Here is a 12693-nt window from a genome sequence, read left to right as displayed (position 1 = left end):
CGAATTGTAATGCAAGTTGCACAATTTGGTATGCCTTTTCCCGTAAAACGCCGTGAAACCCGCCATATACGCGTTATGCCGTCGTATGTAAATAAACCTGCGGCCTTCTTAAAAAGGCATAATTCTACAAAAACTCCTCGCCCTGCTGCTGCATCATAGTCCCCTATCAGACTTGTCATTCTTCGAAACCGACTGTCAATGAATGCTCGTTCGAAAATTGCTAGCTTCGGGTTTTTATCGCAAAAGGCGGGAAATGGCGGTAATCCTAGGCTCGGTCGGTTGTAACGTATGAAAAAGGGACCGCGAGCTCCAAAACAATGCATAGAGATATGCTTTGAGTACCATCTTAGACCACCTTCCGTCACAATAATTAAGAGAGCTATTCAGAGGCACGTAGACTAACGTCTACGCAATATTACCAGTCGGCTTCGCTGTGCAGGATACTATTTTGACTCTGTCTGCTGAGACCACCTGCCCGCCGTTCTCCATCTTAAATGTAACGTTCTTGAGCTGGAAAGTCCAAACTTCGTCGCAGAATCGGTAGGTATCCAGGCTCCCCTATACGGCCGGCAAAGTAGGATGATTAACGCCCAGTTCCATCATGATAGCACCGGGATACTAATATTTACCTTAAAGCTCAGACGAGCCTTAACCTTGTCCTGCAGTACTTCAGTGATAGCGCGGTCGAAGTTCGCGAGGATCTTCATAGCGAGCTGGGGATCAATCCGATGCTCTGTTATGAGGTCATCGAGAGTATCTGTCAGCGCAGTCCCGACGCTGCAATATAGACTGTCAACGGAGACTTAAACGGTGTGGGTTGAAGATGACGCTATACCTGCTCCGTCGGTACAATTCATAGAAATTCTGCCCGGTAGTAGCCATCTTGATAATAATTTTCGGTGGATCGGATGTATGTAGTATGATGCAGCAATATGATCGAGACGGTAGGCCGACGCGACAGCTTGAGCGATCAAATCGGGAGATGGTCGTGGATGGCGGTTGTTGTTGAAAGCGGTGGGAATTGCGACAAATGGAATGGCGATTGAGATTAGTCAAGGATGTCCTACCTGCCTAGCGTTAGTGGGGAGAAGATACCGTGGCGGTGCAAATGTACATAATATGGCAAGCATTAGGTACCTATCTCCAATTATATGGATACCTAGGTACGCACTAGAGATTCCCTCACTGTAGCTAGAAGGCTCACACACTTTCACGGCAGTCGCAGATTTATATCCCTGTCTGTTACGTAACATACTTGCAGGAACGTTTCCGGGCAGGCAGGCAAGCAGGCAGGTCCACACAACCACTTAACGCGTGATAGCGCAACCCGCTCGCGTCGTCTCTCAGCGCCTTCGACGCGCTAATTACTAACACCGGGGTTTAAGTAATTTGGTAATTGTAATTCTGTGAAATCATCATTCCTCCTTTGGTGCCTGTTTAGTTTTGCTTTTTGTGATGCCCAGTCTCCAATCTACTCCAATTCACGCCTTCGTGATCTATTAACCTAGCTTGTAATCGTCACTTATAATCCTCTACCTAATTATATTCTATCTCATCCCTTATTCCCTTATTATTTCCTTCGGAATGGCGTCAGCTTCGTCTTCAGATGTCGATTCTATTCGCTCTTCCTCTCGACTACCCACTAGTGTTCCTTCGTCGCCACCCCTCGCCGACGACCCAGATACTCTCAAAATGGGTCTCGCTTCAACTTTCACCGAGCAGCAAATGCTCACCGAGGAGAAGAAAGCCAGAGCCGAGAATACCAGAGTAGAGGCGAAACGACTTGCTGCTCGGAGGAAACGCAAAGTTCAGCTATCTCCTCAGGAGAGGGCTCGCAAGGCTAAGGAACTCGACGAGCTCCTCCGAAAAAGTAAAGTTTTTAGCGACATTTTGACGCAGAAGACGAAAGCTCTCGGTCGTGTCGGCCGCGACTTCGACAACCAGGCGTTGACCGATGCTGGTTTACAATTAAAACAGCAGCCGAAAATCATGAGTGGTGGAACTATGCGTGATTACCAACTTGAAGGTCTCACATGGATGTATGAGATATGTTTACAAGGCCTTAGTGGTATATTAGCAGATGAGATGGGATTAGGTTAGTATCTGTCTATAGGAACTTCAAGCTCGCCTCATCTGACCGAATATCAGGAAAAACGATCCAAGTCATTTCTCTCGTCGCGTTACTAAGAGAACAAGAGAACTATTTCGGCCCGCATTTGATCATCGCTCCATTAAGTACATTATCAAATTGGCAAGACGAATTCTGCAAGTGGACTCCTACAATACCATTCGTATTATATCATGGTACCCCCCAAGAACGACAGCAGATCTTTCGTGATAAGATCATGAAAAACTACCAAAAGGGCCATCCAACCCAGCGATTTCCTGTGGTTTGTACCAGTTACGAAATGGTCCTCAGAGACCGCGCAAGCCTCTCTAAAATTGACTGGGCCTTCATCGTCGTTGTAGGTATATCTGCTTTTGATTAAGTTTCTAGTCATTGACATATTATAGGACGAAGGACATCGCATGAAGAATTCTGACGCCAAGCTTTTCAGGGAGCTACAGCAATTCAAGTCAGCTACTCGGCTTCTCATCACTGGCACACCTTTGCAGAATAATCTCAAAGAATTGTGGTCACTTCTTCACTTCTTAATGCCAGAAACGTTCCTCGATTGGGAAGCATTCGAAGTATGGTTTGATTTTAGTGACCTACAAGACGAAGAGGGTACTACGCAGTTCATTGAAGATAAGAAAAACCAAGATCTCGTTTCCAAAATACACAAAGTTCTACAGCCTCTACTCCTTCGCCGAATTAAGGCAGATGTAGCCAACTACTTACCAAGGAAGCGAGAATACGTACTGTTTGCACCAATGACTAAAGAGCAGACAGATCTATATAATGTGATCGGCGATAAGAAGACCGACACAAGAGCTTATTTGGAGAATAAGGTGGTCGAACAGTTGACAGAGACCCGTAACACATCGGTCAATTCCGAAAGGTCAAGTCGTCAATCCTCCCGCGCGAATAGTGCTCGAGTAAGCCAGGCGCCATCTCCGTCCACAAGTAACGCGTTTGCAATGATGATGGGTAAGAAAGGAGGGGCGAAATTGAAGGCGACGCCCAAGAATAGCTCACCTGCCCCTCAAGCTAAAGGGACTAGCAAGCGGAAAGTCGCGCCTACCAGCGAAGCATCATCCCCAAAGAGTAGTAAATCGAGTCGACAATCTACTCCAGCCAGCAGCGTTCGAGGACGACCGCGTAGGGGTCGCCCTTCGTATAAGGCAGCAGATGACTCTGATGAAGACAAGTTGGATGATGATGCATTCGAAGCAAAACTAGCAGCTGAACTTGCTGCTAGGGATGATGAGTCTGATGAAGACATGCGAGATGAAGAAGAAATTGAGCGCGCAGCCACGCTCGACCTTGCCAGTAAGTTTAGAAGCCCATGTTATACGACTAGTCTAACATGGAATAGAGCTTCAAATCGCCGATAAGAAGCTTGGCAACCCCTTGATGCAGTTAAGACTTGTGTGTAATAGTCCTCACAATTTCTACAGCCCGTGGACATATGGCGATAATATCCCGGTCGACGAGAGCATCGTGACAGCTTCTGGAAAGATGCTTCTCCTAGACAGGTTGCTTCCAGAATTGTTTGAACGTGGACATAAGGTCCTCATCTTTTCGCAATTTAAGACACAGTTGGACATACTTCATGATTATTGTGCCGAATTGCGCAAGTGGAATGTTTGTCGCATCGACGGAGGCGTCTCCCAAGAAGATAGAAGACAGCAGATTAAAGAGTTCAACGAAGATCCCGACTTTAAGATATTCCTATTGTCGACCAGAGCGGGTGGTCAGGGTATCAATCTTGCGAGCGCAGATACCGTGATACTATTTGATAGGTAAGCTCCCTTCTTTCGGTCTATACTAGGGGCCAGCTAATTAACGTAAATTAGTGATTGGAACCCACAGCAAGATTTGCAGGCGCAGGATCGCTGCCACCGAATTGGCCAAACGCGTCCAGTCGTCATTTACCGACTTGCCACAAAGGGAACTGTCGAGGAAGAGCTCCTCCTGAGCGCAGACGCAAAGCGCAGGCTAGAGAAGCTTGTCATCAAAAAGGGGGGATTTAAGACAATGGGCCAAAAGCTCGATAATGCCGAGATTCTAGATAAGGAGACACTTATGGCCCTGTTGTTAAAGGACGGCGAAGTGTACCAGCATTCAGGTGGTGACCGAATTTTAAGTGACGAGGATATCGATACCCTCTGTGATAGGTACGTCTACTCTTGGTGCCTTGGAAATAATTGTCCTGCTAACCCCCTCTATAGAAGTGATGAGGCCTTTGACCGCGCTGCTAGAGGTGCTGGCAATGCCGCCGGTTTCCAAGTCGTCGAAACTGCCGCGGATGGTATTACTCAAATGAGAGGAGAGTAGATGTATATTCCATATCTGGATTTGAACTGTACCAACAAGCATCGGCGTTACCTATATCGGCTAGGCGGGTTGGATCAGATGGCTTGACGAATTTTATGCTCCCATGTACAACATTTAGCATATCGAAGCAATTTACTTGTAAAACTGCTAACATACCTACCTACCTACCTACCTATGTACGGTTGTTGATATTTACATCATGTTGCATCATCCCTTCGCCGTTCAGCTTGAGATGTCAGAATTAATATTTATGCTAACTAACAACCATAAAACCAGGAGCCTTATCTTAGGTACATACTTCAATTCCATCTACATCCTAAAGACTTCCATCTAGTAAGGTCGCGGTTCGCCTATAAGTTAGACTTCCTAGGTTGGATCGCACTTATCGGGCTTAACGAAATTACGCAATGCTAACCAGCAATGACGATCTAGCTATCCACTTCGTTTACTGGCGGGGCAGGTCAACTTCATTTTATACAATAGGTATAACGTGAGTGACATCTTTAAGAGCACATGCTGCGAGCTATTAGACATTACCCAAATAGTTAGTGAAGGCCCCCCTCGGTTACATCGTCAATGGGTCTAGCTGAACGATAACTTCAAACCGCAAATTTACCATTAATCCTAAGACGCTCGTTACTCTAGACTTTCGAACCATTCTTATTACGACTGACATTCGGTTGTCACCTAATAAAAAAAGGGGGGTTACACTATAAATTCGGTATCAAGTCAATTACAGGTATCCTAAACATTATACCTACGATCAAACCCGTAATCAATCAGGCAATAAAACCCGTCACTTCAAAGTTCAATAGTCAATCATCTCCATAGTTTCAAAAATTCGAACCTTGCGGTATCAGCAGCGATGTCTGCGGTCGAAGAAGTAGGCGTGGGAGATGGGGCCCTAAGCAAGGATGTCCTTTTGGTTTTCTTCCCTTTTCCAGAGAGAAAGGAATGGATAGAGCACATCACCAGTCGCTTCAAAGGCCTCCAAGTACGATGGACCAATGCGATAAATCCCGATCACTCCGTCATAAATGCTAAAGATGTCGCCGCGGAGCTGTGGGATGGTGTGACCATACTCTCTACGTTTATGCCGCCTCCGGTCGAGCTGATACCAAACGTCCGCTTCGTCCAGGTTACCTCGGCCGGGGTGGATAAGTGGCCGAACCATCCCACGTATCAGGACGATAAAGTCCAGTTCTCTACTTCGAACGGCATTCACGCGTAGGTCGACTCTTTTAGTTACTTCTGCTCTGTAGGATCTAAACTACATCACGAGAATACCTCGCCGTATATAGTAACTATGAGCTGACGCATCGCAAAGGCCGCAAATCGCAGAATGGGTCATCGGCGCCTGGCTCTCGCATCAACATAACTTCCTGCACTACGCTTCGAACATGAAGGCGGGAAACTGGGAATCGCCATTTGCAGCCCGTATTCAAGATTCAACGGGACAACGAATGTAAGGTTTTTGGTCCAGTCCTATTAATGTTAAGCATACGAAACAAGAACGCTGATATACTTTTTTTTTTTAAAAAAAGCGGAATTTTAGGATATGGCGCAATTGGGAGACAGTGTGCACGCCTGGCTAGTGTCTTGGGCATGGAGGTCTACGCTTATACGCGCGGTGACCGGTCCACCCCAGAGTCTCGCAAAGATGACAGCTACTGCGTGCCGGGTACTGGCGACCCTGATGGGATTCTGCCGGCGAAGTGGTTCCACGGCACGAGAAAGGAAGACGTCAACGAATTTCTTGCCCAGGGTCTCGACCTGCTAGTTATTAGCCTACCGCTAACACCAGAGACGCGACATATCATATCCGATGAGCAGTTCGAGATTCTTAGTAAAAGGAAGACCTTCGTGGCGAACATCGCGAGGGGCGGCCACATCAACCAAGATGCGCTCATTAAGGCGCTCGAGACAGGTCAGATTCGGGGGGCTGCGCTAGATGTGACGGATCCGGAGCCCCTACCCAGTGAACATCCGCTGTGGCGGGCCCCAAACCTCTTCATCACTCCGCACGTAAGCTGGAAGACCGACCACCTCTGGGATAGATTGCTGGATATCCTGGAACTTAACCTTGAAAAGTTAGCTGCTGGAAAGCCGCTTATCAACGTAGTGAACCGCAAGCTTCACTACTGATAGGAGGGGGGGCAAGCTGCAGAAGGATGGTAGGCACACGCAATTGAAGCTTTCAGTTAGAAACGGCAGTAAGGAGCCGGATAGAAGATAGATGTGAATAGATCCTGGTTATAGTCCTAAGAGTATGTAAGGACCTTTTGATATAACCTCAAGGTGTGCGTGTCAAATGTGCATCTAGAACTCCGTGTCTGGCCTGAGATATGATAATAGACATGGCCAAGCCTTTGCTTTCGCAGAATACTAGATGACGAGCTGAATGCCATTATCCCCTACACTATAATATCATTCGTGAATGAGACATGTTGTATAATTATCACCATATACGTACAAGAACTCGCCACGTGAGGATCTGAGGAATCTGCATAATGAGCAAAGCTAAAACTGTTGAATAGAGCTAGAAGAGGTTATAAGGATACAAATTATAGTTGGAGGGAAACTTTTTGTGCTTACCTAGGTAGGTAGATAAACCCGAAGCCACCAACTTACCACCGCGTCGGGACACAGGGTTATTAGCTCGACGCCCCCGTAAGCAATCCGCACAATCCGGACGTCCGGCGCGGGAGCCTCAACGCCAACACCACTCTACTCCCGTCCTACTCGACACGGAATAATTGCTGCGCCCAACCGAAATCCTTACATGAGGAAATCCCAGCTCGCGCTAGATGGGATTGCCGTTGAGTCACATGGCACATGCAAGCTTCCATGGCTTCTCTCCGGTATGGGAATGTCCGGTGGAAACTAAGATTTGGGATCTGACCCATGTCGTCGGGGTGGCTCGTAGGTAGATTCAGCTGTAAGGATAGGCTTGTTCGTGGAACTTGGCAGGTATCTAAGGACGCAACTTGAAGATATGGGTGGGAGCTGATTCTTCAATGAGGGGGGGCAGACACGGCGAGGACGATGGGAATGGGATATGATATAACCTATCCCACCCGTTTTACTCGCAGGCGAAGGCGTCTGTTGGTCTAACGTCGCTCAAACAAAACCGCTTCTTGTCTTCCTGTCCAGTATGCGCTACGACCAACGCGAGTGTAATATGGAAACTATACCGCGGAGCGAGAAACCGGATATCATCCCCGGTACTGATGTTATTTTCACGGGCCAGGATGCCGGTGAAGCAAATGCCAGCGAGGTCGTACTTATTCCCCAACCGACCTCGAGCTCGGATGATCCGCTTGTGAGTTCCAATCCTCAATTCATGCTGCCATAATGGGCAGGTAGCAGTTTAATCAAAGCCCCTACTAACACCATCCGTAGAACTGGAGCCCGACATGGAAGTCCATCATCATCTTCAACCAGTTCATTTTCGTCTTTGTGAGCATCATGACGCCAATGGCCATCGCGCCTATGACGCTCATCTTCGAGGCCGAGTTCGACAAGACCCTCCCCGAAGTCAACATGCTTTTCGGCGCGGCCGCTATCACGCTCGGCTACGCCAACTTTCTTATCGTGCCTGCTGCCAACGTGTTTGGGCGCCGTCCGGTCGTCCTGGTCTGCAGCGTCATCTGCATTCTTGCTAATGTCTGGCAAGGACTCGTTACTAGCTATCCGAGCTTCCTGGGCGCGCGCGTTATTTCGGGGCTGGGTGCTGCGGCTAACGAGAGTATCATGCCAATGGTTGTTGCGGATATGCTGTTTCAGCATCAGAGGGGTAGTAGTATGGCGCTGTACTTGTAAGTGGAGTTTGTTGTCTGTATGATGATAAATAGGTATTTGAAAATGTGCTTACGATCTGCATCTAGCTGGGCCTATTTCCTAGGCCTTTTCATCGGGCCTATCATCTCAGGGGCAATCGCCTCGCAGATCTCGTGGAGGTGGTTTGTAAGTGCTACAGCCCCTATTTTTATAGAAAAATATTCGAGCTTCGACTAACCCCTGACTAAATCAGTTCTGGGTCTGTACTATCTTACAGGGCGTAAGTTTCTATTCCCACTTCTTATATTTAGAAGAGTCCAAGATTAGGTAGGTACCTGTTATAGATCTAACATAAGCATAAGGCAAGCCTCATCTTCCTCCTGCTCGCCCACCCGGAAACCAAGTACGACCGCCCTGTACCCCGTGCGCCGATTACCGTCACGGAGGTTGGGGTCTCCAACGCTACAGGCAAGCCCAACGACGGCATGGTCTCCAGTTCCAGCTCCGAGGCGCAGATGCAGCCCTTTGCCCTCACAGCCGCCGACCACAACGCCACCGGCCGTCCCTCCCGTGCACAGTTCTCCCTCCTACCGCTCCGGAGACGCCTCCGCTACGGCCACGGATACGAACAGCACAGCCAGAATCTCAGCGCCGTTCTAGCGCGGGACGTCATCTCGCCTATTAAAATCCTGTTCTGCTACCCGATTGTGCTCTGGGCGTCTTTGTCAATGGGCTTCGCGGCGAACTCGCTGTTGGCGCTGAACCTGACGCAGACGCAGGTTTTTGGCGCGCCTCCGTATTTCTTCACCCCCGATCAGATCGGCTATGTCAACTTTGCCTTCGTGGTGGGTGCTATTATTGCCTTGGTCACGGCGGGTCCGTTGGCTGATTGGATTGCGCTGAGGCGCGCAAGGGCCAACGGGGGGGTGTTGGAGGCGGAGATGAGGCTGCCGGCACTGGTGCCGTATATCTGCGCCAATCTCGTGGGCATGGTGGTTACAGCTGTGGGGTACCAGCGATCTTGGGCGTGGGAGGTTATTGTTGTGGTTGGGTACTCGCTTGTTGGACTACAGGTCGTGGGGATCCCGGCCATTTCGATCGCATATGCGGTGGATTCGGTAAGCATACCCCTTGCTTTTTATCCGTGGAGTGGCATATGCTATGGATTTAGACTGCTGGTGATGAGATTTGCTTTTTATAAGCTGAGCTGGAAGATGTCGTTAACATCCTGTCATATATAGTACAAAGCACTCCCCGGTGAGATTATGATCGCTGCCACCATCGTGAAGAATACCTTCGGGGTAAGTCGTCATACCTAGATCTTCCCCCCTCCCCCCTCTCCATCCCGGCCCGATATTAATTATTTCATAGTTCGGCATGATTTTCTATTACAACGACTGGGCAGCACGGTCAGGGTTCATTCCTCCTGTACTACTACTGATGGCCCTCACATGTGGCATTTCAATCCTTGGCCTGGTTGTCTTTATTCCCTGGGGAAAGCAATTTCGCCGCTGGACCAAGGACTCTAAATTACATTCCCTATAGATGAGCAGGAAAGGGGGGGTGATTTGCTAAGAGGTTGGTGTGCCCTGGACCGCAGTGCGGTCTCGCCGTGGAGGTTCTTTGTTCATATTCGTCAATATTACTTAGTTGAGTAGCTGCGTTGAAGGGCTTGGCAATAAGGAGTGGCACATAGTTATACGTAATATAATAGCTAGTTAAACGTTATAAACATTCGATTTCTATACTATATACAATAAATTTTACTATTTACTAACCTGAGGCAAAATAAGATCGCTATACATATACAAGGTAGAAAGAGTATATACAAAACTGCCGATATCAATATTCACACGGCGGCTCACTTCTCCGGCAATAAGCGAATCCGCCACTTACGTAGTAGTTGTCACATCGTTATAAACACATCTTTGCTAGAAAAAGCAAATGTGATAGCATAGGAAGCCCGCGTCGAGGCTCTTACAGACCGATCGATCGTCCGTTAATCGTCAGCTCGGCGCTGTATAACTCACGTGCAGCATTCCCTTGGTTCGCGTTCAAGCGGCCGTGGAACACGACGGTCTTGCCGTTGGGGTCGATATCGAGACCTCCGGGGCCAAAGACACCGCGGTTGTCAACGGTGCGGATGAGGATGCCGCGGTTGGTGTAGCTACCGTCTATGGTGCTGGAGAAGGCATACTCAACGTCGTAGTCGTCGCTGGAGTAGCAGTGGGCGCTGTAGAACAAGACGTAGTTGCCGTCGGCAATCTTGTACAGAGCAGGAGCCTCGACAACGCCGTTATTGGAGGCACCCTCGTTATCTAGGATCGTCTTCGGACTGTCGAGCAGCGTCAGAGCGTCCCGTGCCACACGCTGGATCTTAATCGGTGTCGACCGGTAAGCTCCTGATGGGGTTCCGCCTTGGCATGTCGTCGCGCCACCAAGGCTGTTTCCGTCAACCTTCCACAATATCCACCGGTTCGCACCATCGTCGTAGCCCGACGCATCAATCACACCTCCATTGGCACCGTCACAGATCAGCGGCTGGCTTTGCGGTGTAAAAGGTCCCAGTGCCGAGTTTGAGGTTGCAGCACCGATACAGTGGTTGCCACCGTTCTGGCGGGCAGTGTAGTACATCACATACACACCGGCATCCTAGAGTCGTTATTAGTCCAAGACCCCGGGTATCTCTATATGCTACTGCATCTACTAGGAAAACTTACGTTCTTCTGCACATCAGGAGCCCAAATTCCCTGGTCATTAGGGTCGACCCAAGATCCAGGGTTCGGCAAAGCGTCGTTGCCGGTAAGTGTCCAGGACCAAGTATCAGATGATGTGGCGACGGGGATTTTCTTGCCGTTTGATGAAGTTCCGTAAGCCTTCCACGAACCGTCGCCCCAGATGATACTCGGGTCGGGAAAATCGACCCCCATGAACGGGCCGGCCAGACGGCGACCTTGTAAGCCGCCGCCGTTGGCCATGTCGATCTTGGTCAAGTTGGTCAAGCCGAGAGTTGGTAGCTCAGCCGCAGCTCGGGCAGCATTTTTGGACGGAAGGCCAGCAACTAGGCCGGCACCGATTAAAAGGAGGAAGCTCTTCATGGCTATTGATCGAAGCTAACTGGGTGGGATCAGACTACGTATCTGATGTACGAGTTTATCCTCACGAAGAGGCTTTGCTTGTTCAGCAAGCATGATAACTAGTATTTATAAAATCCAAGGAGAACACTTCCGGTATTATTCGGTCCTTCTTAGCATTCGTCACGAAGCGACGGAGCTGTGGAATCCCGAATACATTGTTGCGCAAAGAATAATGTAGCTAAACTAGGACAGAGCCAGTAATAGAACCAGCTCCTTTGTTTAGTTGTCTCGGTAGTTCCGGGGGTAGTTCTCGTAAGATCCTAATGGAACAATGGGAACAAATTCTAGCGAAGGGAGCTTTCCAGGCAAGTTGAAACACCGCAAGGGACAGTCTGCACCAATAAACGAGAAACACGCCTTAACCCTTTAGAGGAACGTGGCCAAGCAAGTCCCATCATGGGGTGCAGAGCCAGACGATGCCACAACGGGAAGGAAATGAGAATAGAATGCGTTGACGAAGCCATCTGGAGCGTCCGTCCAATAGGAAGACGGACAATCCTGCGTAAGCCGGGATCTTTTGCATCGCTTGGGTGGCAATGGTGCGGTTTCTAAGGGGGGCTATAAACAAGATCTTGATGCACCAATGCCTGAAGCCCTGCTAGCAGCATTGCGGTATAGATCTCGCTAAGCCGTTCCCATCAACTTCAGATGAATCCCTTTCAAGATTCCATGCCAAGGGCCAAGCTTTATATAATCGTAAGGAACAACGTTACATGGGCCTAGTTAACTCATCCCATAAGATCAGATTATTCTTATAAAAAAAAGGTTCACCTGCCTAATTCAACATTTTCTGGATCATAAGTCTATCCTGCTGCGATTTAACATTTGATATTTCTGGCAAAAAATCCCGGTATGCCATATGCGTAGGGCAACAGATCGTCGGTGTAAGACCCCAGGATTCAAGCGTGGCTGACATGGGTCGCGACACTGAGGTGGTTAATGATCAACGTCGATCATCACTGATCATCACTTTTCCCTGGATATCTGGATAAGGGTTATTTGAGCTTAATTTAACAACGTTGGCGATGAGATTGAAATACTGTTATATTACATATTATTAACAAATCGGAATCCTAGGTAGTTTTTAGATACTTCAGTCTAAAATCTCTTCAAGATTCTTCAAGATGGACGGGTTACATCCTAAGCAGGTCTGGTATTGTATTTGACGCGTAATTAATTGATAATAAACTGCAGCCTGGTATGCCATGCCATGCCATGCCACGCCTTGCAGCTTAACGAGCCCACACGCAATCAGACCCGAGCGGACCGGAGTCCAGGCCGTATATGCATGCCACCGTAGATATACCGACGATCCATGATCAATATCCAATTATA

General features: G+C 48.6%; 5 protein-coding genes across 5 annotated transcripts; 3 read left to right on the top strand and 2 right to left on the bottom strand.

Moving 5' to 3' along the window:
• Positions 1 to 405: 405 nt before the first annotated feature.
• F4813DRAFT_386153 (transcription initiation factor IIA gamma chain) lies at positions 406 to 882 on the bottom strand (the record flags this gene model as incomplete). The annotated part of the gene is made up of 3 exons (XM_049246376.1): positions 406 to 558; positions 630 to 777; positions 836 to 882. The coding sequence occupies 3 exons, from the start codon at positions 880 to 882 to the stop codon at positions 406 to 408; spliced, it is 348 nt and encodes a 115-aa protein (XP_049102706.1).
• A 537-nt stretch (positions 883 to 1419) lies between these two features.
• F4813DRAFT_262603 (SNF2 family N-terminal domain-containing protein) lies at positions 1420 to 4874 on the top strand. The gene is made up of 6 exons (XM_049240270.1): positions 1420 to 2095; positions 2149 to 2465; positions 2515 to 3433; positions 3480 to 3906; positions 3961 to 4281; positions 4336 to 4874. Exons 1-6 carry the CDS (start codon positions 1585 to 1587, stop codon positions 4439 to 4441), a joined length of 2601 nt encoding a protein of 866 aa, XP_049102705.1. The 5' UTR covers positions 1420 to 1584; the 3' UTR covers positions 4442 to 4874.
• On the top strand, positions 4875 to 6644 carry F4813DRAFT_262604 (uncharacterized protein). The gene is made up of 3 exons (XM_049240271.1): positions 4875 to 5668; positions 5769 to 5906; positions 5986 to 6644. The coding sequence occupies exons 1-3, from the start codon at positions 5307 to 5309 to the stop codon at positions 6584 to 6586; spliced, it is 1101 nt and encodes a 366-aa protein (XP_049102704.1). The 5' UTR covers positions 4875 to 5306; the 3' UTR covers positions 6587 to 6644.
• Positions 6645 to 7502: 858 nt separating this feature from the next.
• F4813DRAFT_262494 (putative MFS transporter) lies at positions 7503 to 9951 on the top strand. Its single transcript, XM_049240268.1, has 7 exons — positions 7503 to 7763; positions 7844 to 8259; positions 8329 to 8407; positions 8475 to 8501; positions 8584 to 9339; positions 9463 to 9522; positions 9593 to 9951. The coding sequence occupies exons 1-7, from the start codon at positions 7596 to 7598 to the stop codon at positions 9764 to 9766; spliced, it is 1680 nt and encodes a 559-aa protein (XP_049102703.1). The 5' UTR covers positions 7503 to 7595; the 3' UTR covers positions 9767 to 9951.
• A 1-nt stretch (position 9952) lies between these two features.
• On the bottom strand, positions 9953 to 11480 carry F4813DRAFT_262488 (glycoside hydrolase family 43 protein). Its single transcript, XM_049240267.1, has 2 exons — positions 10942 to 11480; positions 9953 to 10873 (listed from the first exon to the last, which is right to left on the bottom strand). Exons 1-2 carry the CDS (start codon positions 11317 to 11319, stop codon positions 10199 to 10201), a joined length of 1053 nt encoding a protein of 350 aa, XP_049102702.1. The 5' UTR covers positions 11320 to 11480; the 3' UTR covers positions 9953 to 10198.
• Between the last annotated feature and the right edge of the window lie 1213 nt (positions 11481 to 12693).

This window comes from Daldinia decipiens (genome assembly GCF_022478715.1).
Source record: "Daldinia decipiens strain CBS 113046 unplaced genomic scaffold F4813scaffold_5, whole genome shotgun sequence".
Lineage (NCBI taxonomy): Eukaryota > Fungi > Ascomycota > Sordariomycetes > Xylariales > Hypoxylaceae > Daldinia > Daldinia decipiens.
The sequence above is the reverse complement of the archived record's forward strand: the minus strand, read 5'-3'. Positions and strand labels throughout refer to the sequence as shown.